Source organism: Bombus pyrosoma, linkage group LG6 (genome assembly GCF_014825855.1).
Source record: "Bombus pyrosoma isolate SC7728 linkage group LG6, ASM1482585v1, whole genome shotgun sequence".
NCBI classification, from domain to species: Eukaryota; Metazoa; Arthropoda; class Insecta; order Hymenoptera; family Apidae; genus Bombus; species Bombus pyrosoma.
The window spans coordinates 3343514-3368496 of record NC_057775.1 but is presented as its reverse complement, the minus strand read 5'-3'; the positions used below and the strand labels follow the sequence as shown (position 1 = coordinate 3368496).

The following is a 24983-nucleotide window of genomic DNA, read 5'->3' as shown; positions in this document are numbered from 1 at the left end:
TCGCGTATAGTTGCATTATTTTCGAGTAGACCGTGCACGAGTATCTTTGACTATGTCTCCTCTTCACCGCACGTTTGATCGTGCTTAAATTTGTAAAGCCTTTATATAAATATTTACGCAACTATAAGAAATTTAAGAAGGAAAAGAGCGTTACATCGATTGCGGAAATTTCGTATTAAGTGATGTAACGTTCTACATGAAACTGTATTAAAAATCTTTATCGAAATTTCTTGGAAATTTTTCATTGATATATTCTAAGGAAATACCTACACGCATACATATGAGTGGACAAATAAGTGGATATATTGATTAAAGATTAATTAAATTCATTGCAGACTGAATAGTTAATAACGAATAGATTATGTAAAGTACTGATTTATTACAATCAAACGATAGTCTACTGACACACAATGTTCTAATACAACTTATATCAATTTATAATGCTTCACTTACACAAGTAAGCGCGATAAAGATTTCATTCTAAACCTACTCAGATAAATATATTACAATATTTTAGATCACTAGACGAACAATTAAATAATTCAAATTTTTGTACCGTTTGAACTACAAGAGTCTTGAACGTTCTTCTTCTTTTTTTTTTTTTTTTTTTTTTTTTTTTTTTTTTTTTTTTTTTTTGTCAAATTCACTTTAAGTACCCGCTTGTACCCTTTCTCGTCGAACGACTGTATACATGTAGAAAGGGATTTATTATACATAATGAACACATTTCTTTCAAAAATGCAATACAGTCAAGTTTAATGAACACACGAAATACGTCGATTATCATAAGAAGAGATTTCGATTTTCACAGAGTCTGCTTATAGATGGGAATACGTATATGCAGTAATCGCATATAGCTTTCGTTTCACTGGTTTCATGTATGCTTCGATTCCCTTTAAATGTAATTTTATTCGTGAAGTTGGTTTTAGAACTGCTTCCTATTACTACGATCTCTCAGTTATACATATACATATGTATGTACTTATGTTTCCATCGAGCCTAATATTCGCCTATATACCGAATATGCCTACATATACCGAAATTAATAACTCCCTTTTCTTGAAAAAGAAGACGAAAACGATAAAGAAACGGATTCGGTACATTCTCCTTCAAATTATATCAAATAATTGATATGAAACGTTACATTTCCACGTAATCATGTTATACTCTACCTTCCTTTCCTTTTTTTTTCCTCTGTCTCGGTATGTAGTTATAACTGTAACTTAATAAAAAGATAATTCGTAACTTAGTATATGCAGGTATATGCAATATGTAATAATTCGAGATATATATATATATATATATATATATATACATACATACATATATATATATATATATAAACATCACTGTCGTTTTCCTGTGACCTTTCAATAACTTTGAATATCTTGAAACTCGAATTCTATCTATTGATATTACATATATATAATATCACATTTCCGAAAAATGATTACAATGGGAAGTTTGATTCATAATACTTAACAATTCAATAATAATTATTATAGATTTTAATAATTATAAACGCATTATCAATTTCACAAACGAAATGCATGTATACATATGTATTTTAAACTTTTCTTCGTGTGGATATCTATATAGAGTCCAGTATTTCGATTCATATACTTATGTATGTATTTTAATTGAAACAAATAGATACTATTCCGAAGAAGATTGTCATCAAAACTTGAATCACAATGTTACATCGAATAATATTCGATGTTTCAAATGAAAATCAAATGTGGAAACATTTAAAGGATTACTTAGAATTTCGAATTTAAAAAACGACAGAACATTGCAGTTTATAATATTTTGGTATACAGTATTTTAGTATTACACAAATGATAAGAAAATGTCTATAACTAATATTAAAATAGACTTAAAATAATTATCATCGAATCAAAGATATTCTAGATAAATCAGACTTGCTGCATATTGTACCTCGCCGATATATACATATCTACATATGTAAGCATGTACATACATACATATGTATTGTAGAATATAGCTGAACGCAGAATCATTGTGTAATTATAAAGTCACGGTATGTACCATAGTTTGAAATTCTTGGCATTACGATAGACGCAATAGAAGATTATGTTATAAAAATTTTTCTTTTCTTTTCTTTTCTTTTCTTTTCTTTTATGGTTACCAATGTTTTCTTAGCTATTTTTCATATATTCCACGATCTCTTTCATATCCTGAGTTTTACGCAAATGTTCACGCACGTTAACGTTACTTGCAGAAATCTAAACAACGAACACTTTAAACAGATCTATTTCTTCTCTTATATTAATAGAATTAACCAAGTTTTGGAAGTTTACGTTGGAAATAAGCATTACGAATATCATAAATTAACTATTACAGAAATAATTTTTATTTTGTCGATGTTTCGATCTTATACATAGAATTCACTCAAATTACGAAATTCATAACGAAGAAATCGCTGATTCATTAAGGGATATAAGCAGCTTAAATATCTTCACTAGGGCTGAACACATTAAATGGTAACCAACAAGAGAAATGGTGGCATTGTTCTATCAGACGAATGTAATTATAATAAAAAATTGCCTCAATAATTGATTTGGTTTATTTAGGCGTTGAATGCTATATGCCTATATAGCTATAACTAATACGTAATAATACCTGTAAGGTATTAAATTTTGTTTTGCTAATATTAAGCACAATTTTCACCTTCTACGTGCACATAACATTTTTATTAATTAATAAACTAGCGACGTAGTACTTTTAATCATTCATAGATGTTAACATGTCCAGTTTTGCTCATTGGTCGTAAATGTTTGCCAAATAATTAATTTACTAATTTATTAATTAAGGTCTTGGTAAGAATCAAAATATCTCATCATTTTTGATACATTATACCGTTCCAACAATAGTTTATGCGCTATATCATAATAGACTGTACACTTAGTTTCTAATTATGAGTAATGAAAATATAATGGCAAAATCATACCAAAATTCACTAAAAAAAAAAAAAAAAAAAAAAAAAAAAAAAAAAAACATATAGCGCTTTGTTATTTCAAAGAAATAACTTTATGAAATGTTAATATCACTTCCTATGTATATTATGAAAATTATACAATTCCGCACAGAGTTTACATATTACGCTGCATCACATAAAATAACATTGGTATCTTACGAGTAATTTTAAAAGTAATTATTGAGGCAATGTTTTGTCACTGTTACGTTCGCCCGCCCGAACTTATCCAATATTCTCTCAATTAATCACACACCTCTTATTTACATCCTTAACCGCAGCAGAACTGCAAAACGTACTCTCTGTGCACGTTTGATTAACGTAAAGTGGTAAATGTATGCAGAAATTTAATTATCAAAGGAAATTAGTAACAGCAATTGTTAATTAATTTTTGCAACTTATTACTTTTACATTTCTATACACTTTTGAATATATAAACAATAATTAGATAATTAACATATACTTTTGCATGAAATAACAAATATTTATGACCACACAAATATTTGTGAAAATAATTACAACTAATAAATAATTGTATTTTTCAATTCTTACAATTGATTAACTAACTGATTGATTAAAGTATTTCACAAATATAACAAAAATACGAAATAACATAAAAGTACGACGGATTAAAATGACGCTGAGATTAATAATGTCGTAATGATAATAAAATACTTATTAATTTTTGTTAACATATTATCGATAATTAGTCATCCTAGACCTTACTAATTTATAGAATATTTGTAATAATATAAAAAAATGTCTTACATTAGGAAAGGAATTTTAGTGAGATATATATGATTAGTGAAATACATCTCCGACTTGATTCAAATAGAAATATTTGTATATCATTAAATATGATCAGTCTGATTCTTAAATTCTATCCATAAACTAAAATATATTATAATTACTAAATATTGCATGCTTTAGGGGACCATTTCATATTTCGTTTCATATGTCAAAAATCATTAATCACCGATTAGAGACAATGAGTATTTCACTCATGTGTGGATCATATAAAGTCTGTTGTTACAAATAATCCCCAATAAGAAAAATCTTTCTTCCCACTTTACATAGAGTATAATTGTATAGACTTAAAAACGTTTATCCTTATACCAAAATGTTAAACTTAGCCGTTAGAAATTTTCACCATATCTCATGTGAGTCGATTGTTTGAATGTAAAATTTGGGTAACTACAATCATACTTTCCATTAAAAATCACGAGAAGAAAAAAGAAAAAAAAGATCATAAAAAGAACGTCCTACATACGAAATAAGACATTTTCCCGAGTGCCAATTTAAGAGTTTTAAGACGAATATTATATCTTGTATGCGCGTAACACACAAATGCACGAACGCTCGCATACATAACACCGAAATATAATAGAACATAATAGTCAACATTCACGCGATAAGTGGAAGAAGCATAACATACATGTACTAAGGCTGATTTAGGCTATTTGAACCAATAGATCTGTTTCAAGCATATGTATATACAAATCGTAAAACAATTATTCTATTATTCAACATATTGTACACTTATGTTTCATGCTAAATGAACGGCAAAAATTAACAAATGTGTTGACAAATTAACTAAAATGAATATATTTATGTAATTTTTATATAACTTGGAGGTTGTACTCAATATTGATATGTATTCTTAAAAGACTTCAAAACATATACATATACATATATATATATACATATAGGTATATATATATATATATACACACACACTTGTGCACTGCACGTTATCTAATAGATTTACTTTTGCCCATTTTCGTCACAATACCAGAGTATGGAAAGAAAATTTATATGAAAATATTCTCAATTGAGCTAGAATATTGTGTTTAAATATCATAATTAAATAAAGGTTTCCGCACCAAGATTTTCATAAAAAAGTTATTATAATAATGAGATGTAGAAATTAACAATAATACAAAAATAATGATATAACAGTGTAATAATATTCGAATAAGTTATCAAATTGTCATTGACTTACCTGCAACCTTCGTATCCTATTTTATACTCACTTTTCTCTCACATTATTGAATAATTAGTATTGAAATTATTGTAAATAGGTATCGAAATTAACAATTGGTAAACAAATAAAAAAAGTGTATATGTAACAATGAGTATAATATGAACTAATCTGTTCTTTATATTTTATTGCGTTATCCAGTTTCTCGAAGTATATATATCGTACTGTTCATGACAAAACAATAAGGGTAAACTGTAATAAAACGATAAAAATTCAATTTTCAATTCTGTTGATGAATCTTTAACAAATGATATGCATGGAACATAGTTAAAAATACTTTGAGTAGTTACGTACTTAAACATATCGGAATTGTAAGTTGCTATGCAATAAATATATTATCTAAACTTTGCTCTCAAAGTTTAATAACATGTAAAGAAAAACCGTGAGAGCAAAAGTGTGTCTCATTTCTTCCATAGGTCGTACATAGTTTGAGTATGTGTGTGAATAGTTTATATACAGTGAACAAGATAGAAAAAGTTTCACCGTAACTCTGAAATTTGGCAATGTAATACTATTTACCGACAATATAACATTGTCTGCAACGCAATAAAATATGAACATTGTTCGTCTTCCTCAATATTGAATTTTGATCAATGGTAGTGTAATATAAATCATTTTAATAGTTATACGATGCACAGGAAACACATAACTGCAATCAATTTTCATCCGAGGATTCTGTGGAACTTTGAGGCATTGGGTTGAACCAATTTTCACGAATGCCAGTGCTCCTAGATACAAAGAAATATCGACAAAAGTCAATCAATCAATAGCACGAATGTAAACTTATAAAAATGTTACATTCATATCGTTTCGTTTACTAATTTTTCGAAAAATTTATAATTCAAATTGAACAAATAGTAGCAGAAAGAAGATATTAATGAGATATGGAGACCGGAGACGTAATTAATAGACAGCAGAAGAGAATGAATAAAAGACGCACACAATCTTGTATAATATACTATGGTGAATTATTAAATTTTTCTTCATACGACATGTTATCGCAACTATCAGCTGTAGTGGTTCGATAATCCTTAAACGTTATAAGCTGGTTTAATATTAAGTTAAGTAAAAAAGAATAATAATTCCTTTTTCTATAATTACCTTGTTCGTTGACGGGTACTTATAGGCAGTGTGAGTGAAGTTCTATAATACTGAGGAGTAACATTTGATGCTGTTTCATCTGGTCTTCTATGTAACGTCATAGTTTCGTGCGGAGACGTAATTAATTCATCTTCGTTATCTAAGTAATAACGAGAACCTGTCGCGCTTTTACAATTTTCACATTCGCTTCTGTAATCATCTGTATCGTCGTGTAGAGTAGAAAGAGCTTGCATGCTACAAGTGCATGCTACCGATTCAAAACTTCCTTCTTCATTAATTCCATTAGCTATATTTAATGGTGGCTGGAATGCATGAAAATCATTATATACATACAACAAGCAAGCGTATTTGAAAAGACAGAATTTTATAATACTTACAATATTATGTTAGATTTTGTACTATACCTTAAAATCATGAGATTTTAGTTCCATTTTAGGATCCAATGGTTGTCTTTCGATTTGTTGCAATCCTGAGGAAGAAGCAGAAGAAGGCTGTATTTGTACATCTTCGCGAAATGTTTCTGGATTTGTATTTTCCCTTGAATTTTCTAATTTAGTTACAGCATTTTGTTGCGAAGAATGTGGTATGTTCGATGTAGTAATATCAGTTGTTATCGTAGATCGTAAAAATTCTTTCTGAGTGCAATCATTTATAATAATATCTTGTAACTTTGCACCGGTACGAGTTGTCAAAGTCCTAGGAATTGTACGATGAGCAGTCACATTAGAATTTGGTAAGGTTGCGGATATTGTAAATGCTCCAGTTTGTCGAGGAAGGGTAGTATGCGTTTGATAACCTTTCGGAATAGAAGATTGTTGTTGGGTGAAGTTGGATAAAGGTTGTGCAGTTACATCAGGACGCTGATTAACGAAGTTCGGAATTCCAATGGGAGTAGGTAAATTTTCGTAAGTACTTGTTCCCATTGTGAAACTCGTCGTAGAAGTTCCTACACTAACACTCGGAGATAACGTTTCGTTTTGATTCGACTGCCGATAGCTAGCGTATATGTTTGGATTCGATATTGGTCTACTTGGCGTTGAGATTAAGCCACTTTGATCCGTTATGCCGCCGTCGCAAATTAACGTTGACGAATTGCGATTTATACCACTTTGGGTGCTTCCTACTAACGATATACTTGTACGACTATTGGTATTTGGCAAATAGGTGTTTGGAAAATTTAATTGCGGAAGCGTTTGTGGATTCATGGATAAAAGAGCTTGTTCCGCTCTCGCTGCTGCTACTGCTTCTTCATAAGGTGGTGGAGCCTCGCCACGAGGAAAGTAATTATTCGGTGGTTTCCACAATGGATAACTAGCTCCACATGGGATGTCATCCATTGGAACACCATGCGACAATCCATCTCGTTCTAAATATCCCATACTACCTAAGTTTCTTTGGTCCTCTGCTAACTGTCTGTTCTGTCTTCCTGCCACGCAAACTTTTACAAAATAATCAAAATTTTTTATCTATTATCCTAAGATAAAAACACTTGACACATTGTGAAGGAAAAATACCTCGTATCTTTCTTTGGCGCAAACGGTGTATTAAAAAAAATAACAGACTCAACGACAATACAGCTGTCACAAAACTAGCAACAGATCGTAGTCCTATATCGTAATTTGTGGCAGCATCGTTTGCGTTGCTACCAATCCCATCAGATTTGTCATTCGGTATAGATAACACTGTATCGTCCAAACAAATATATTGGCAACAGATATGCCGGGTAGATTTACAATATTCCTGTTTAACGTAGAGTTAATCTTTCAGTCGCAAAGAAATAGAATAATACCAAGCGCAAAGCGATATGATTATTTTAGCACTTGAAATACCTCTGCATACTTGCAAACAAGTGCTCTACACCACTTTGGATTTCCATTATCACATACACATAATGTACAGGGTTCTGGGCCAGGAATGTATATAAAAGTATTTTCATAGATTCGTCCTTGTTGATCTTTGCAGGTGACACCACTTTCTGCATGAATAACTGCAAAATATTGATAAAAGTATTCATAGGAACTCTTACACATTTACGAGATTACCAAGCAGTGAAATTATGAGAAATGAAATTCGTAAATTGAATCATTGGTTAATAATGTTTCCCTCTATTTGTCCTTTGTATCATTTGTTTGAATTACACACGCCACAAAAATAACAATTAACAACTATTTCGCTGAACATAAATATATTTGACAGCACAATTTACAGAAGATTTATATTTTGCTAACATAAAGTGACACGCGCATATCGTAACAAGCGATCAAGTAAGCAGGTGAGCGGCAATGTATATACATGCGTCATACGCACGTTACGTCAATCGAAAAATCCACCAAGTATCGAGTGTTAAGAGCTGCCGTTCGACACAAAAATATCGAGATTAATAAATAAATGGATCTGCAAGTTGAATATACAAACGCAGAATGGTAAAAAATATTTATATCGACGTGTGACCGGACGGTTTGAAACGACGCTAGATAATATTTCACTGATTCGTTGAATCGTAGGAGCATAGCTTTAACAAAAAGGCTTTTTCTTCTTCTCCTCCTTGTTGTTATTGTTGTTGTTGTTTTTATCATCATCATCATCATCATCATCATCAACAACAACATTATAATCATCATCATTATTATTATTATTATTATTATTATTATTATTATTAATCAGAACAGAGCGCGCAAGACAAAAGGTTAAGGCGAGTGTGATAAAAACAAAAAATTACTTGGTAAAGAGACTAGTGAGAAAAAGAGGAAGGTCTACGTAAAAATGAGAAAGCATTTGAATTGAAACAATAGAAAGATCGGTATAAAGAAAAGAAGAGTGTCGTGTTTGACTCACCGTTAAAAAATAGAATAAATGCGTAAACTGCATAACCAAGAAGGTTACTGCCACTGTATTTCATTCTGCGTTTGTTATCTCATCATAATCGTAACCACTTGAAGCGGTGCAGCAACGAAGCGGAGAAGGTATCGTTGGACGTCTCAAACGGTGTTTCGTTCCGATGAGTTGCTGTTGTTGGTCCTCAACATTTTTCACGACACAATCCCAACTAACATCTTGTGCTAAAACACCTGTATCATGAGTGATTTATATAGGAGCAACAGTTATTTTCACACAGCTGCATATCTTAGAAACACTTCTTTTACTCACAAGTGTCCTTGTGAAGTATGCGTCCTCTCGAATAGGCACACCAACTTGCATGTACTTTGCACGGACTCCCGACACCCGGAATGATCGATTAGTAAACGGAGCAGCTATCGGTGTCGAGCACTGATACCGTAGCTATCGCCATCTTCAAGCCATCCGCACAACTTTCTACGAGCAATTGCCATTCCTCTGCCGTGTCAGTCACCGCACTATCCTTCGGCAATGCCTTCGGCGAGCTTACCTTATCCACTGCAATCGAATATTCTCTGGTCTATCGGAGTATCATCTGCCGCTTCGCACCGTATCATAGAATATCGCCACAGATACCGCCAATGACGCATACTTGCTTATTCTCGCTCTTTCATTTATTGCACGCATATACACGTATATTTTTCTCTTGCGCATAATTTTCTCTATACGTATAGTGAAGATAACTAAATTTTTTACGACAAAGAACAACCATTGTTCAAAGAACAACAAGAATGAGCGTGTAATATATCCTCTATAAAATACACACGCGCGCACGCAGGCACGCACATATGCATACATAGATATGGTAGACGTCAATGAATATCTAAAATAATCGACTAAATTAAAACTGCTAGAAACAATCAATGACCGTATAGATATGTCGCAAGCGTGGCGTTGCATCCGGTTAAGCGATTCAATTCATATTTATGTTATTGATTGATTACATGCATACCGTATCTATACATGGAAGCGAGATGAAAATCTATACTTTCAAAACAAAACAGATTCCCCTATCCTATCGCTTTTAACCTACCACATTTAACGACTTTATGCAAAATGTAAAAAAATTTCAAGTAAATCTATCTCGATGCCCACTAGCAACAATAGAAGAAATAAGGAACATATAACGACACATAGAGAAGAAAAGAGCAAGAGGAAATAAAAAAAATAGGATAACAGTTTGCATGTTGGATCAAATATAGAAATTGTAATTGTACGTCAGGTATGATCAATATGTAAGAAAGGAGAATTATTCAAAGCTATTTGCATAGAATTGTTTAGAATGAAACTACAAAAAGGATAATTAATATTATATATCGTGTTATACATGTACGTATAGCAGTACGTGTATATATATATATATATATATGTATATAATATATGTACGTGTGTGTGTATATATGCGTGTATGTGTGAATGTATTGTTCGTAGAAAAAAGAAACATGGAAAAAAACGACGATTCGCCCGAAGACGTTAAACGGGCCACTTCGATCGAGCGTGAAATAAAGAGAGGACAAAAGGATGATACGTTCGAAGGTTATCCACGAATAGTGGAAAAGAAGAAAAGATGGGAGCACTGTGATAAACCACCTTTAAAGAGAACTAAGGCAAATGGAACTTCAAGTTTCAACATTTTCAGATGATTCGCTTTCTTCTTTCATCACGGATATCATGCTTTTGAAATAGGAAAGAATCGCGTTAATTGTACACACGTAAAAAATATGTTCAATGTTCTAATTAAAGCAGGTTAGATGCGATTGAGAAGCTAATTTATCATCCTGAGATACATTACATACATAAGAAAATGCTCTATTCCATGTTTATAATATACACGCATACAAGTCGGATTTGCATCATACTCTTTTATTCGATGCTCTCGAGGCCTGTTTCGCTGCTGTTTCAACTGTTCGATAGAATTTCCGGCCAAAAACAATTTAAATCCGTAACGATAATTGAACGTCGTTCGATTCAGCATCTGAAATGGTTCGATCAACGAACGGGGATTGTTATGTTTTTCATTGATGTATGAAAGAATGTGCCTAACTTTATGATAAATTTGTGCCGTAGCATACAGAGAGGTCGAACGACGATTGCTGTCGAAAACAGAGAGGCAGGAAGAAAAAGACGGCAAAATTTACAATGGTTTCGGTATTTGGAGAGCCTTGTACATTTGCAAAATTAGACACCATACCTAGACACTGTTTAACAAAACAAGATTATATCAATATGTTAGCGACTGCAAGGTGAAAGTTTGAACTTCATCAATGAGATACATTTTGATACTGTCGGCTTTGCGGAACAGTAAACGTAACAAAAGATTCTAATATTTTCACATAGTCGGAAATGCCCGCCAGATCAGAAGGAGAGGGTGCTTAGGAAACTAAGACCAGTGTCACCGCGAATCAAAGAATTGGCACAACCGACGAGACAACGAATGCTAATAACTTTACAACAAGGCGCGTCAATATTACCGCCGGCTCTCGTGGATAATCTCGTTCGAACCGTGGAGAACGAAACTTGTTTAACTCCTGAGTAACGTATCGATCGTTCAAACCATTCTTTATGCACTTGGCTAACAATATCTTTTCGTTCATATTCTCTGCTTTGTTTTATTTTGTTTTTCTGTTTCGGTTCGTTTCGTTTCGTTTCGTTTCGTTTCGTTTCGTTCTGTTCCGTTTTCCACCGAAAGATACATAATAACGATCGTTATGCGGTTGGAAAGATAATTTTGAAATCTCTTGAAGCATCGTCGAGGTGTACACGGGTGTGAAATATCTTTTGTAGACAAGCTGCAAAAATCTCGCGTAAAAAGAAGTCTGGCGGAAAGAAGAGGAAAGGAGGAATGGAGAAATGGCAATATAAAGAGGCAAACAAATTAAAGAAATCGAGCGTTGGTATGGCAACCGCAGGATTTTTCGACAAAGATTCAATATCCTGTCAATATCTTATGGCCGAGCGTTTTGTCCGAAGTATCTTAAAATCGAAATGCTCGTATCCGAAGTCGGAGTTGAACGATGTCGCGGAAGTGATAATCAGGCGTCTGACAGACGTTCTCGAATACAGCCCTCCGCAAGACGAAGATCGTAAATCGCAACAAGTGCGTTATCTGGCCGATGTAATAGCCTGTTGGATAACCGGAGTGCTGTCCGAGGTGGCGCAATACCAAGAGGAGAAACTTGTAGAACGATGTCGAAGGAAAGAAGAGGAAATGAGAATAGACGAGGAGGAGGAGGAGGAGGAGGAGGAGGGCGACGACGACGACGAGGAGGACGAGGAGAAAGATAAGGACGAGGACCTAAAGAAATACGAGGAAGACGATGAAGACCGTGAATCAGACCTGGATTGGGAAGAGGATGCGAGAACGATGGACGAGGAAACGGAAACAAAAGAAATCGAGCCTCGAACGGAAGATTCGGAAGTAGCGGAAATAGAATTGCCAGTGGATATGGAAACGGAAACTCAAGTGGAACCAGCAGCACAAGTGGAGACCGAGATACAAACGGAACCGAAGGCTCGAGTCGAAGCGGAGATAGAAGCGGATATGGAAGGAGCGGATATGGAAACAGAAGCGGCAAAAGAATTAGAAGCAGGATCAGGATTAGAAGAAATACCAGAAATCAAATCAGAGGCAGAACCAGAACTAGAACCAGAACCGGTAGCAGAAACGGAAGCAGAACCGGTACCAAAAACAGAACCAGAACCAGAACCAGAACCAGAGCTGGTACCGAAAACAGAACCAGATTCAGAACCAGAATCAGAATCAGAAGCAAAAGCAGAAGCAGAAGCAGAAGCAGAAGCAGAAGCAGAAACAAAACGAGAGCCAGAATCAGAATCGGAACCAGTAGCAGAGTCAGTAGCAGGGCTAGAACCAGAAGCAAAATTAGAAGTAAAATCGGAACCAGAGCCAGAAGCAGAACTAAAACTAGAATCAGTATCAGAAGCAGAAAAAGTGGCGGTAGTAGAGCCAAAATCGGAACTAGAAACAGAGATAGAAGGCAAAGTAGAAGCAAAAGCGGAAGAAGCTCGAGTCGAAGACAAGAAAGTAGAAGAACCGTTGGACGAAACGAGAGTGGAAGTATCGCCGGTTGAGATGGAATTACCCAAACATATAGACGTTATCGAGGGTTTGGAAGAATTGTTTAAAACCGATCTGCCTTTCCTTACGTTCGACAAGATTATCGATACTATCTACAAGATGATCGAAAGCATGCCAGAAAATACGGGCGATGATCCGATAACAAATGGCATACATCGTGCAATTTACGAAAAGTTGAGTGGCATAGTAAGGTTGGAAAACCCGGATCTATTGACGGAAGAATTGAAGACTATTATGAACATAGTATGCGGAAAGATGGCAAATTGGTTAAGATCGATACTAAGTAAATCGCAGATGGCGTTCATGGAACGATACATGCCAGAAGTAGAGTCTAAAGAAATTAGAGATTGGACTAGATGGCTCGAGTACATCAGTGACGTGGCCAAAGATTGGAATATATGGTTACGGACCGTAATCGAGAAGTTGTTGGAGATGGAAAGTGAGAAGATCACTCGCGGAGAATGGCAGGATTGGACAAAATCTTTCGATACCAAGGCTCTGCTTTGGAGACGATTTCACCTACAAACTATGCACCAAGCAGATCGTAACGTTACGATGTTGATTGGTCGACGCGTCGTTAAAACAGGAACAAAGGGCATGATTCCCGATACTTCCGAGCGATTAATCAACACCACTGACTTGCACGTTTGAAAAATATCACGCGTACACGCGTATCAGTTTTATCGTTCTTCTGCAATTTATTTGCTTTACTGATCATTTACTACGCACTTTATTTCATTTACTATTATTTTATAACTAATACAGCAGCTAACTAGTACAACTGAGCACACTCGGTTACATATGTATAAAAGCGCAGAGAATATGTAAACGTAGACTTTAAGATACTCGCTCGATCGGAACTCGCTCGTTCGAAGCTTGCGAACGTTTAACCCGCTCGAAATCGATATAACGCGTAAACGCAACGTCCAAACGAAGCGGCAACGACGACGAAAATAAAGAGAAGCGGAAAAACGAAAAACGAAGACAACAAAATATAGAAGAAACTCGTGCAACTTGTAAACGACAAAATAAAGAGAGTCTGAAACCACGATAGACAAATTACGATCGGATTATTCGTATTAGGTATTTAGGCGAACATCGTTGTCGATGGACGTATTATTGGATATATTGTTTGATAGGTTCAAGTAATACGCAATACGAGTAGGCAAGGAGAAACGCAGAGGCAAATTATCCACGCTGGCATTCCACTTTTTCGATCGGCAGTATTTGCTACACAAGAATGTGCCAAAGCGAAGTGTGTCAAAGAAAAAATTAACCGTTCCCCCGCCTTGGCAAAGAAAAGGTGGAAGCACGACTTTCTTCCGGAACGGCTTAACGCTGACATTGCTCATCGTGCGCCGGCCGTCTATGTCGATACATTTACAATCTATACGTTGAAACCACATACTTGCGCATACTTGCGCACACTTACTATACGTATATATCAAACACGTCTCGTTGTCGATCGCTTGAATTCGCATCCACATGCTTATCTAGGTCTGCGCCCGCGCAAACCCCGCAACGCTTCCTACTACCATCGACCGTGCCACGATATCGTCTCCTCTCGCTTCCTCCTTTTTCCTTCGGCTTCCCTTCCCCTCCCCATCTCTCCCCTCCCATCCCTTCCCTCTCCATCACCCCCCTTTCACCTTCTCCCTCCCTTTCACTTCACCTTTCTCCTCCGTTTTCCGCTTTCTCTCGGCTACTCTCTTCCGTACCCTTCAGCGATCCTGCCTGCTCTCCGAGCGTATCTTCCAGTTTGCTCGGCTCCGTGTCGTTCGTGTCTTTTCATTCGTCTCTTTTCTTCCATTCGTCGATATTTCGATTAATCAGAGTTGCTTCTCGTTCTCGTCCCTGTCCTCGTTCCCGCACAGAATACACGCGCGTGATTAAACAGAGTTTTCTCCCTTTCCTCCCGCGAAAGAGCATTTTTACTTATTTTTTAATGAGCTTAATCGTTTCGCGGTTACGACAACGTCTCTATCGTGTCAAAGAGAAACAACACGTTGAATCGAGAAAGAAACTTCATTATCATCGTCCTCGTCATCAGCATCACCGATCGATTTCGACGATATCAAATACAGGTAACCCGCTAAAACCATCAGTGCATCATCTTATTTAATCGTTTTGCCGATAGTAAGATAGTGAGATAGTAAGATAGTAAAATATCGTCCCATATATTTTATCATTCACATTTTCATATATATATATATATTTATGTACGTACGTGTTTATCATCTTTGTACTTTTCTGTCCTACCCGTTCGTCTCGCAATCGTTGAACATTCTAGTTTGCAATTACCAAATCGTTCAATCATACGGAAATAACTAATATTCGCTTTGTTAAATATCGTGTGTAGGAGATGTCAAAGTCGAATACTAAAAATGTTATACAACGGCAATAGTACTGTCTAATTTGTGCGTAAAAGTGAAGAAGTACGAAAGAAATAACGGACAAGCGAATAAATTTAGTTCGTAAACGAGATAGACCACTGTTAAACGTATAAAAAATATTGTTGTTAGATTAGGAACGAACGATACGTATGATATAATCGTGTCTCATTCGCGACATGTTGCTGTCGCAACCTTCGAGGCTTTATCGATAGAATTTATTTGTCTAGAAAATTGGTAATCTTTACGCTTGCCTTACTAAGCTTTAGTAGCCTTTAGTAGTTTAGTGGTCTAGTTATAAACGTTCATCTTCTCCTAAACTCTTTCGTAGAATTATTTCGGAATTATTCTCAATTCGAAGATACTTACTGTTGTAAAATGTGACTTACCGCTTCTACAAGAGACAGCGTACGTACGTCATCGACTATTATGCAGCGATTTCGTCCGATATGATATTGTACGATACTACGATACACGTACATGTATAATACGGTAAAATATATAGGTAACTAATGCTCTGTGCACGTGCGCTTTGCTATCTACATACATAGGCTAATCTACATATGGATAAAAGTGTACGCGTATGTTTGTACGCGAAAAAAGTATTAGCGCGATAACCTCGGCTGTCAGAGTCAGCCAATGATTCGCTTGATCGTCGTGTTATCGCATACGGGGGAACGCCGATGCGCGATCGCGCAAGGGAGGAGAAACGAAGAATAAAGATTCGTAGGGAGAATGGCATACGGTTAGATGTGAACGATACCGGTAGATGCGTGTCACCGTTCGAGGGAATCGTTGCTTCTACTTGTAGCCCGCTGATCGAACCAAGTTGAATTGTCCATCGTTTCAGGATGACATTGACGTGTTTGGAAAAAGCATCGTTGGTCGTATTAGCAGCCATTGGACTGCGATTTTTATTACGAGTCAGCATTCTCGTGTGGAAGAAACTAATAGGACCGAGCTTCGGTTTTGGTATCGACTTGAGGACACAGGGTAAATGGGCAGTGATTACCGGTGCCACCAGTGGAATTGGAAAAGCATACGCGGAACAATTAGCCGAAAAGGGTCTGAATATCGCGTTGGTTTCACGAACCCAAGCGAAACTCGAGCAAGTCGCAGTTGAGATCAAACAACGATATGGCGTCGAAGTTCGAATCGTGGAAGCAGACTTGACCGAGGGACAAGTGGCTTACACGAGAATTGCCAAAGCCACCGAAGAACTCGAGGTATTTGTTCTTTCTCCTTTTTTCTTATCCTCTCTCTCTCTCTCTTTCTCTTTCTCTTTTCTTTTTCGTTCCATCCATCCATCCATCCATCCGTCCGTCCATCCATCCATCCATCCATCCATCCATCCATCCATCCATCCGTCCGTCCATCCATCCATCCATCCGTCCGTCCGTTCGTCCGTTCGTCCGTCCGTCCGTCCGTCCGTCCGTCCGTCCGTCCGTCCGTCCGTCCGTCCATCCATCCGTCCGTCCATCCATCCATCCATCCATCCATCCATCCATCCATCCATCCATCCATCCATCCGATCCGTTCGTTCGTTCGTTCGTTCATTTTTGCTATCACACGTGCCGAATAATAATTTATACGTACCATTCAACGCATTTACACGCGATCACGCACCTACACCGATGATACATACAGTCCGTTTTATTATTTCTATCCGCCAATTTCAAAATTGAATAATACACGGCTATAATGTATATAGGTAATGTACAATATTGTAATATCGTGTTGTTGCTAATGCTCGGGTACATACAGGAAAACTTCTTTTTAGCAAAATTTTCGAATTAGCGCGAAATATATCGATATATTGAGAATTGTCGAGTCCGCGTCGCGTCCGCGTCGCGTCCAAGGACGATCCATCCTCGGCGATTAGTCGTTTAATATTTCAATCGTAATCCGTCTTTATTAACAGATCGCTGTGGTGGTAAACAATGCTGGGGCCAGTTACGACCATCCAGATCTATTTAATAACATCTCGGAAGGATGTTTAACGGAAATATTGCAGCTAAATGTCGCGGCGGTAACAGGAGTCGCAAGAGCCCTTCTTCCGCAACTGTTCGAACGTAGAAAGGGCGTTTTGATAAATATCAGTTCGGCGTTAGCGGTTATGCCATCTCCCTACTTATCCGTATATGCCGCTAGCAAAGCCTATGTGCTGAAGCTCAGCTACGATTTGGCTGCGGAAGCAGAACCATACGGCGTCACCGTTCAATGCGTTACTCCCGGCCCAGTAGCCACCAAGATGTCAAAGATCAAGTAAGTCAAGCGGAATTCATTTAAGCGACTTCCGCTTCTCTTTTTTTTTATTCGATATACACGTTATATGCATTTATTCATCGAGACGGACACTTGTATGTTCTGACGTGCTTAAACGCCTGAATATTTCATAAGTGTCACTTTGATTTCTATCCATATCTATTCATAGCCACATATACATACATACTACATATCTACGTAACATCTTTAGGAAACCAACTTGGATGGCACCAAAGCCAGAAGTATTTGTAAAGGCTTCGTTAAAAACGGTCGGTCTGGAATTGTGCACGACAGGCTATCAGCCTCATTTCTTACTAACTGCTTTTGTACACGGTTTACAATGCATCTGCGAGAAAGGTGCGCTCTGGTTAACTTCCAAAATCATATGTAACATAAGAAATCGTGCTCTGAAAAAAGACAAGAAGAGAACAACGGGCAGTGCGAAAGGCGCAGCATTCGATCAGGGAGCACCAGTTACCCCTCGATAAATGGTACATCGTAAGTTCCACTCCCCTTCCCTTTCCCCCTCTCTTTTTTCCATCTTCTCCCGTTTCACGAATATTTCTTTCACTTTTTCTTCCTTCTTACAAACGCGTTTTCTCCTTTCTTTCTGATCTTCGCTTTTCTTCGCTTCTAGACGCAACGCGATAGACATCATTTGCTTTTAAACACGATCAGCTTCGTCTATACATGACTATGCACGTAATCGAAGAAATAACGAAGAAACCCGACACTTCTGCCACTTCAATTTCGCCACATGGTATGAAACGAAATATTATAAAATTCAACTAGATTCTTTTAGATTCATTTCTAAACTCTCTAATTGTTTTTTGTTTTTTCTCTTGTTTATTAATTAATTCTTGTACATATATTATTGTTCTATATTTATAACTGTTGTACAAACGAATAAAATGCCTGATTGTTTTTCTTTTTCTTTTCACTCTTTTCCCTAATAACTATCCCACACATTGTCTTTAATACATGTATTGCAAGAATGACTCTTGAATTTTCCACGTATTTACATACGTCTACATAGTTTATTTACTATCTACATAGCAGTATTTACATAGTTCTATTTGCCTATGGGCCTCGTTACGACTAGATAGATGATATCTAATAATAATAATAATAATAATAATAATAATAATAATAATAATAATAATAATAATAATGTCAAGCCAATGTATGCCATGTCAGAGAGGAGACTGGACTAGTGGACTACGATCATGCGGCCGGCTGACAATATTCAATTAGATTTGTCGTACAGACATGCGTTCGTTTTCGCTTCTCCTTTACATCGCATCGTCCCAATAAGAACGAAAATCTCTTTTTCAAAGACAACAATTACAATTATTCTTATTATCATCATTATTACTATCATCATCATCATCATCATCATCATCATCACCACCACCATTATCATCGTCACCATTACAGTTGTTGCTATTGTTACTATCAAATAAATCAATTCATTACATGTATGTATATTGCTCGTACATATCTTTAGAAATGAAAGAGATTATATACTAAAATACTATTATCATCGTTTTAAGAAAGGTACTAATCGGAAAAATATAAGAGACGATATTTTGAAAGATTTTCTACCTATTCGTTGATGATTCGTTCCACGCAATACGCGCATCCAATGCGCCTGATTTAATCATTGACTAAATGCAGAATAGATCCAACATCACGTGAAATTTCGTGTCTCGCATTCTGAAATATCGACTTCGAAAGAAATCAGATCATTTCTTACTTTCTCTTGTACAAAACTGCTACGGCGAATATAAGAATTATGTTCGACTCGATCGTTGGAAGTAATAAAAATGGACTTGTCATCTTACGGGATATCGCGTTGCATGTAATACTATAATATCATTGAGTAAGATCGGTGTACGTGAACAGAAAGGAAATGAGAATGCTAACGCTCGCAGTTCTAGCTTTATCACAGTACAGGTGCTGCGCCGTGCAGTCAAGTGCTGAATTCAATCGACATTATCGTATACAAGAACCTATAAAGTTAGGAATCTGTCCTGTTTGGTTGCTGTTTGGTTCTACTACTTCTAATCTTGCTTTATACGTGTCATCGTTTAAAAATATAATAAACGATTAATTTCTCCTTCTTAGGCAACTTGCAATTAGTTTCATAATTGCGCGACTTTGTCATTCTTATATTCGTCTATCCCGAATAGAAAAGTAGATATGAACTTTTCCGTAGAACCGTAGAAGTGAATAATAGGTTCTTGTCTATGCTTGGGTGCAACCAAACAGGGCAGATCCCTAACTTTATGGGTTCTTGTATATGCTAACGTCGATTAAACTCTGCACTTGGCCGCATGGTCGCTGTCCACTAATCCAGGAACAGCCAGATCCATAAGCGTGAGCTATTCTCGTTTCCTCTCTGACATGGTATACGTTGACGTGACTACTTGACCAAATATATTGACCACCGACTTGACATTACACGAGACTTTCTATCTGTGCATAAGCATATCTCCAGTTTATGCTGTAATAATGACCGTATGAACGTTCATAGATTTTATTGCGCCCCCTATAATATATATTTATAACGTCGCGTCGATCGCTACAGTAGGTAGTCGAAGAGGAGGATCAGAGATGGCGCAACGCCGTATTCCATGTGCGCGTGTACACTTGTTATATAACAAGTAACAAACGATTTATAACCGAAATTTTCTTCCGTGATATTTTAACGCCTTTGATCAATTTTTGCCAATAGTATTGGTCAACTACGATTGTTTGCAAGCGATCTTCATTATCCGTTAATAGAAATAATTGCGTGCGTTCAAAGTAATTGGAATATTTATCTGACGTTACGTATTACGTTCAGGTACGTGATTCTTAGTGTACATTAACACTTCGATACGTCTTTTACTAGCCGAACCTGTTTGCTGGCCGAAACAAGCAATGCATTGACGCAGAAGATTTAGTCTTTTGCAAAGGGTGACGCAAAATCATAGAAAGTAATTGATCGAGACACAAGACGATATACTTCATTAATGATCCTAACCTATGAACGCGAGGAAAAGTGTGAAAACCATTTTTCCTTTATCGAATATATGTCTGGAGGGACTAATAACGAGACAGATACTTACAACGGTCAATTGTTGGCCAATAAACAGCTCGTGTTGCGGCCGATTAAGCAACCGAAACGAGTGGCATGTTGTGGAACACGACGACGATCAACAAAGCTACGATACATCATTCTGTTTAACGGACGCTATGTATTGTGGAAAGGAAATAAAGTGAAATAGTGTTTACCATCATTTTTATGGTGTGTATATAAGTATACATATATATATATATGTATATCTTTGCGTGGGTGTGTGTGTATATATATATATATATATATTTATATATTTATACTTATATTTATGTTCGTAAGCGCATCATACATAGGAAAATATATTGTACGTCGAAATTTCTTTCTCTTGTACTTACATACGTCGCATCACGCTATCTTCAAGACCTCGGCTTATTATCCACGTTGTATTTTATACATGCACGTTTATCGATACTTTGAACATTCGTATCATTTACATTTGTTTGTAAATTAATGATAATCATAGAATCGCAATTAATTGCACAATGCGGTTTATTAGTGCAGAAAAATTAATGGAAATTCAAAGGGAACCAGCTAATATACGAAACATCTGTATATTAGCTCACGTAGATCATGGTAAAACCACTTTGGCAGACTCTCTGGTTGCCAGCAATGGAATCATCTCTAATAAGCTCGCGGGTAAATTACGATATTTGGACAGCCGTCCCGACGAGCAACTTCGAGGAATTACAATGAAATCAAGCTGCATCGCTCTTTATCACAAGTATAATCATCAAGAATGTGCCATCAATTTAATCGATTCTCCGGGACACGTGGACTTTGCTTCCGAAGTGTCCACAGCTGTGAGACTATGCGACGGTGCTATTATTGTGATCGACGTGGTAGAAGGTGTGTGCCCACAAACACGGAGCGTCTTGTCTACCTCTTACGCAGAAGGTTTAAAACCAATTTTATTATTGAACAAAATAGACAGATTAATTACAGAAATGAAATTGTCACCGTTGGATGCTTACGTGCATTTAACGCAGGTTTTAGAACAGGTGAATGCTGTAATGGGAGAGCTATTTGCCAGTGACATAATGGAGCGGGAAGAAAAGGAGGAGTTGAAAAAGGATACGGTGGAAAGCATCTCTGAAAGGAGTATAGCGGATTGGCAGTCGGTACTAGAAGAGATAGACGACTCTACCTTATATTTCTCTCCGGAGCAAGGTAACGTCTTATTTTGCAGTGCTACGGATGGCTGGGGATTCGGTGTTAAGGAATTTGCCAATATATTTTCGGCGAAATTGGGCCTTAGCGAAAAAGTTCTATCAAAGACGCTTTGGGGAGATTATTACGTAAATACCAAAACAAAGAGAATAATGAGAGGAGCTCAAGAGAAAGCGAAGAAGCCTCTGTTCGTTCAACTTATATTGGATAACCTTTGGTCTCTGTATGAAACGATAACCGTTCGCAAGGATAAAGACAAGGTAGCGTCGATGGCTGAAAGATTGGGTATAAAATTGACAAACAGAGATTTGAGGCACACGGATGCTAAGGCTCAATTACAGGCAGTCTGTTCTCAATGGCTACCTCTGGCTCGTGCGTGTCTCGACGCCATATGCGACAAGATTCCAGCACCAGATAATTTATCTTTGGAAAAGGTAGAACGTTTACTCAGCGGAAACTTTGATTTCTCTACATTGCCAGAGGAAACGCAACAATTGAAGGAAACGTTTTTAGCCTGCGATCCTTCTCCTCGTTCACCTGTCGTTGTATTCATTTCAAAAATGTTTCCGGTAGAGAAAAAGATGTTGCCGGAGAATAAACCAAAACCGTTGACCGCCGAAGAGTTGGCTGATCGAAGGGAAATGGCACGAACGAAGCACGCGGAGAAAATGACGAAGGAGCAACGATCGATGGAGGAATTTGGAGAGGCGCAACGGAACGCGAATACCGGCAAGTTTGATCTGAGCGACGGGAATGGAGGATCGAAAAGTGCCGTTTCGATTTCCGAAGAAACTCGCGAAGAAGATGAACATTCGGAAACTACGTTAATAGCGTTCGCTCGAATATATTCCGGATGCCTGGAAGAAGGAAGTGTCGTGTACGTTCTAGGACCGAAACACGATCCGCGTGAAATATTGAAAGGACAAAGGAAAGGAGCAGGCGGGTTAGTACCGATAGACGAGAACGAGGACGAGGACGAGGACGAGGACGAGGACGAGGACGAGGTCGTGTTGAAAAGCTCGAAGCCCGGAAGACACGTGACAAGAGTTACCATACGAAAACTGTATCTTCTAATGGGTAGAGAATTAGAACCGACGAACAAAGTATTTGCTGGTAACGTATTTGGAATCGGCGATTTGGAGGATTACGTATTAAAAACGGCAACGCTTTCCACCACTATCGCTTGTCCATCTTTCTCAGAGTTGACTTCGCTCGGTGTACCAATAATGCGAGTGGCTCTGGAGCCGAAACATCCGAACGATTTGCAACCGTTGATCAATGGGTTAAAATTGCTTAATCAGGCGGATGCCTGTGCCATCGTTCACATTCAAGAGACTGGGGAAATCGTATTAAGCACCGCCGGAGAAGTGCATTTGGAGAGATGTTTGGAAGATTTAAAGTTATGTTACGCTAAAGTCGATGTAAACGTGTCGGAACCTATCGTACCGTTTAGAGAAACTGTCGTGCCTCCACCGAAGGTCGATATGGTGAACGAAGCGATCGAGAAGAAAGCCGAAGACGTTAGTCTTGCTTCTTGGACGGCGAATCGACAGTGTTATTTTGAAATCGATGCGAGACCTTTACCGGAGAAAGTAACCAAGATTTTGGAGAAGAACGCCGATTTAATAAAGGCGTCCTATCACCATTATGGTAAATCGCGTTCAGAAAGAGAGAGGAAAGATACTGAAAAGATTACGATCGATCGTGGAATGGAATCGTTACGCTCGATGTCGGAGAGGAAGCAACGCGCGTTAGAATCGTTGAGAAGCGAGTTGGCCAATGCGTTTCGAGAAGCGGGGGAAAAGGACGCGTTGGACAAAATATGGTCGTTCGGGCCACGAAACTGCGGACCTAATATCTTGCTGAACGAAACTGATTATAAGCAGAGGAAATTTTGGGAAAGCCACTCAAAGTCTATGGATCCACGTGCTTCGTAAGTAATCATCTACACGACGAAGACTAGTACCCGTCCTGGTAACCGTCCCGCCCCTTCCTTCTTTTCCACGCTGATCGACAAAATACTTCAACATTAACTATATCTATTCAAATGAAACAGACAGGTTATTATCGTTGTTGTTATTATCATTAATATTATCTACCATGTCTAGTTACGAGAGCAGCATGGTCAATGGTTTCCAACTAGCGACGCTCGCCGGACCTCTCTGCGAAGAGCCTATGATGGGTGTCTGTTTCGTCGTGAAAAAGTGGGAAATTAATAATCAAGATTCACAAAGGTATGTCACTTCGTAAAGCTTGATATCGCGTATTAAATTACCCGAATGAACAAACTAAACGAAATTAACGCTTCAATTTCACAAGCATCATGTACGTACCATATGCGTTACCTTACGCGTTACACGTTTTCAATTACGTATTTTAATTACGTTTCTATTTTCCAATTATTTCCTCGCGCCGTACTTTTCTCGCCTTTCATGCTTGCATTTTCCTTGCGTCGTTACGTTTCAAACGTTTCAACGTTTCAACGTCTAATCAGCTAATAAAATCGAATATCGTTTGAAAAATAAAAACCTCTGTTATTAGCGAAAATGGCAGCCAGAATCAAGGACACGTGGATGGCGGTCATTTGATGTCAGCATGCAAAGAAGCTTGCCGTCGTGCGTTTAATTCGAGACACCCTCGATTAGTTACTCCAATGTATAGCTGCAGCGTCCTAGTCAATTCGGACGTACTGGGTAAGTTTGATTTCCTTTTCATTTAACGATAAGTGGGTGGGACGAAATAGGCTGGATGAAATGGAAAGACGAGTGTCGTTATTACGTCGATTCGGATATATCGTCGAATTTTCGTATCGTAAAATACTTTGTCGCCTTTCGTTCGCTTCGATCATCTGTCGCAACAACTCTTTTCAACTTTTCGCATATACGGTCGTTTATACGATGGTTTAACGA

The 24983-nt window shown here is 37.2% G+C and overlaps 5 protein-coding genes across 13 annotated transcripts in view; 3 read left to right on the top strand and 2 right to left on the bottom strand.

The window, feature by feature from the left end:
* Nucleotides 1–359: 359 nt before the first annotated feature.
* On the bottom strand, nucleotides 360–9433 carry LOC122568659. Of its 4 annotated transcripts, XR_006317172.1 has the most exons (8): nucleotides 9285–9432; nucleotides 8973–9205; nucleotides 7967–8124; nucleotides 7652–7877; nucleotides 6542–7575; nucleotides 6138–6439; nucleotides 5331–5764; nucleotides 360–5228 (listed from the first exon to the last, which is right to left on the bottom strand). XR_006317172.1 is itself a non-coding variant. In XM_043728639.1 (7 exons), exons 2-7 carry the CDS (start codon nucleotides 9034–9036, stop codon nucleotides 5692–5694), a joined length of 1857 nt encoding a protein of 618 aa, XP_043584574.1. In that variant the 5' UTR covers nucleotides 9037–9205; nucleotides 9285–9432; the 3' UTR covers nucleotides 360–5691. The 4 variants fall into 4 exon arrangements, 3 of the variants coding, with proteins under 3 accessions (XP_043584574.1, XP_043584572.1, XP_043584573.1); XM_043728639.1 differs by having other exon boundaries at nucleotides 360–5764; XM_043728637.1 differs by lacking the exons at nucleotides 360–5228; nucleotides 5331–5764 and adding an exon at nucleotides 5771–6066 and having other exon boundaries at nucleotides 9285–9433.
* On the top strand, nucleotides 8511–18707 carry LOC122568661 (very-long-chain 3-oxoacyl-CoA reductase-like). Of its 3 annotated transcripts, none has more exons than XM_043728644.1 (5): nucleotides 8511–8560; nucleotides 16369–16744; nucleotides 17440–17783; nucleotides 17995–18274; nucleotides 18421–18707. In XM_043728644.1, the coding sequence occupies exons 1-4, from the start codon at nucleotides 8526–8528 to the stop codon at nucleotides 18269–18271; spliced, it is 1032 nt and encodes a 343-aa protein (XP_043584579.1). In that variant the 5' UTR covers nucleotides 8511–8525; the 3' UTR covers nucleotides 18272–18274; nucleotides 18421–18707. The 3 variants fall into 3 exon arrangements, with proteins under 3 accessions (XP_043584579.1, XP_043584580.1, XP_043584577.1); XM_043728645.1 differs by lacking the exon at nucleotides 8511–8560 and adding an exon at nucleotides 14899–15212; XM_043728642.1 differs by lacking the exon at nucleotides 8511–8560 and adding an exon at nucleotides 16187–16263.
* LOC122568664 (trichohyalin-like) lies at nucleotides 9605–14717 on the top strand. The gene is made up of 4 exons (XM_043728654.1): nucleotides 9605–10639; nucleotides 11100–11275; nucleotides 11370–11564; nucleotides 11817–14717. The coding sequence occupies exons 1-4, from the start codon at nucleotides 10400–10402 to the stop codon at nucleotides 13777–13779; spliced, it is 2574 nt and encodes an 857-aa protein (XP_043584589.1). The 5' UTR covers nucleotides 9605–10399; the 3' UTR covers nucleotides 13780–14717.
* A 127-nt stretch (nucleotides 18708–18834) lies between the features above and the next one.
* LOC122568663 (WASH complex subunit 3-like) lies at nucleotides 18835–19694 on the bottom strand. Its single transcript, XM_043728652.1, has 2 exons — nucleotides 19389–19694; nucleotides 18835–19235 (listed from the first exon to the last, which is right to left on the bottom strand). The coding sequence occupies exons 1-2, from the start codon at nucleotides 19445–19447 to the stop codon at nucleotides 19115–19117; spliced, it is 180 nt and encodes a 59-aa protein (XP_043584587.1). The 5' UTR covers nucleotides 19448–19694; the 3' UTR covers nucleotides 18835–19114.
* A 522-nt stretch (nucleotides 19695–20216) lies between these two features.
* LOC122568506 (elongation factor-like GTPase 1) overlaps nucleotides 20217–24983 on the top strand; it is a 29926-nt gene continuing 25159 nt past the window's right edge. Inside the window, exons 1-4 of one of the 4 annotated variants that reach the window (XM_043728292.1) lie at nucleotides 20217–20591; nucleotides 20680–24007; nucleotides 24183–24308; nucleotides 24616–24767. In XM_043728292.1, coding sequence (XP_043584227.1) covers nucleotides 21390–24007; nucleotides 24183–24308; nucleotides 24616–24767 — 2896 coding nt within the window. In that variant the 5' untranslated portion in view covers nucleotides 20217–20591; nucleotides 20680–21389. Of the gene's footprint in view, nucleotides 24008–24182; nucleotides 24309–24615; nucleotides 24768–24983 lie in introns of all 4 variants that reach the window. The other 3 variants (XM_043728293.1, XM_043728294.1, XM_043728291.1) reach the window with 3 other exon arrangements.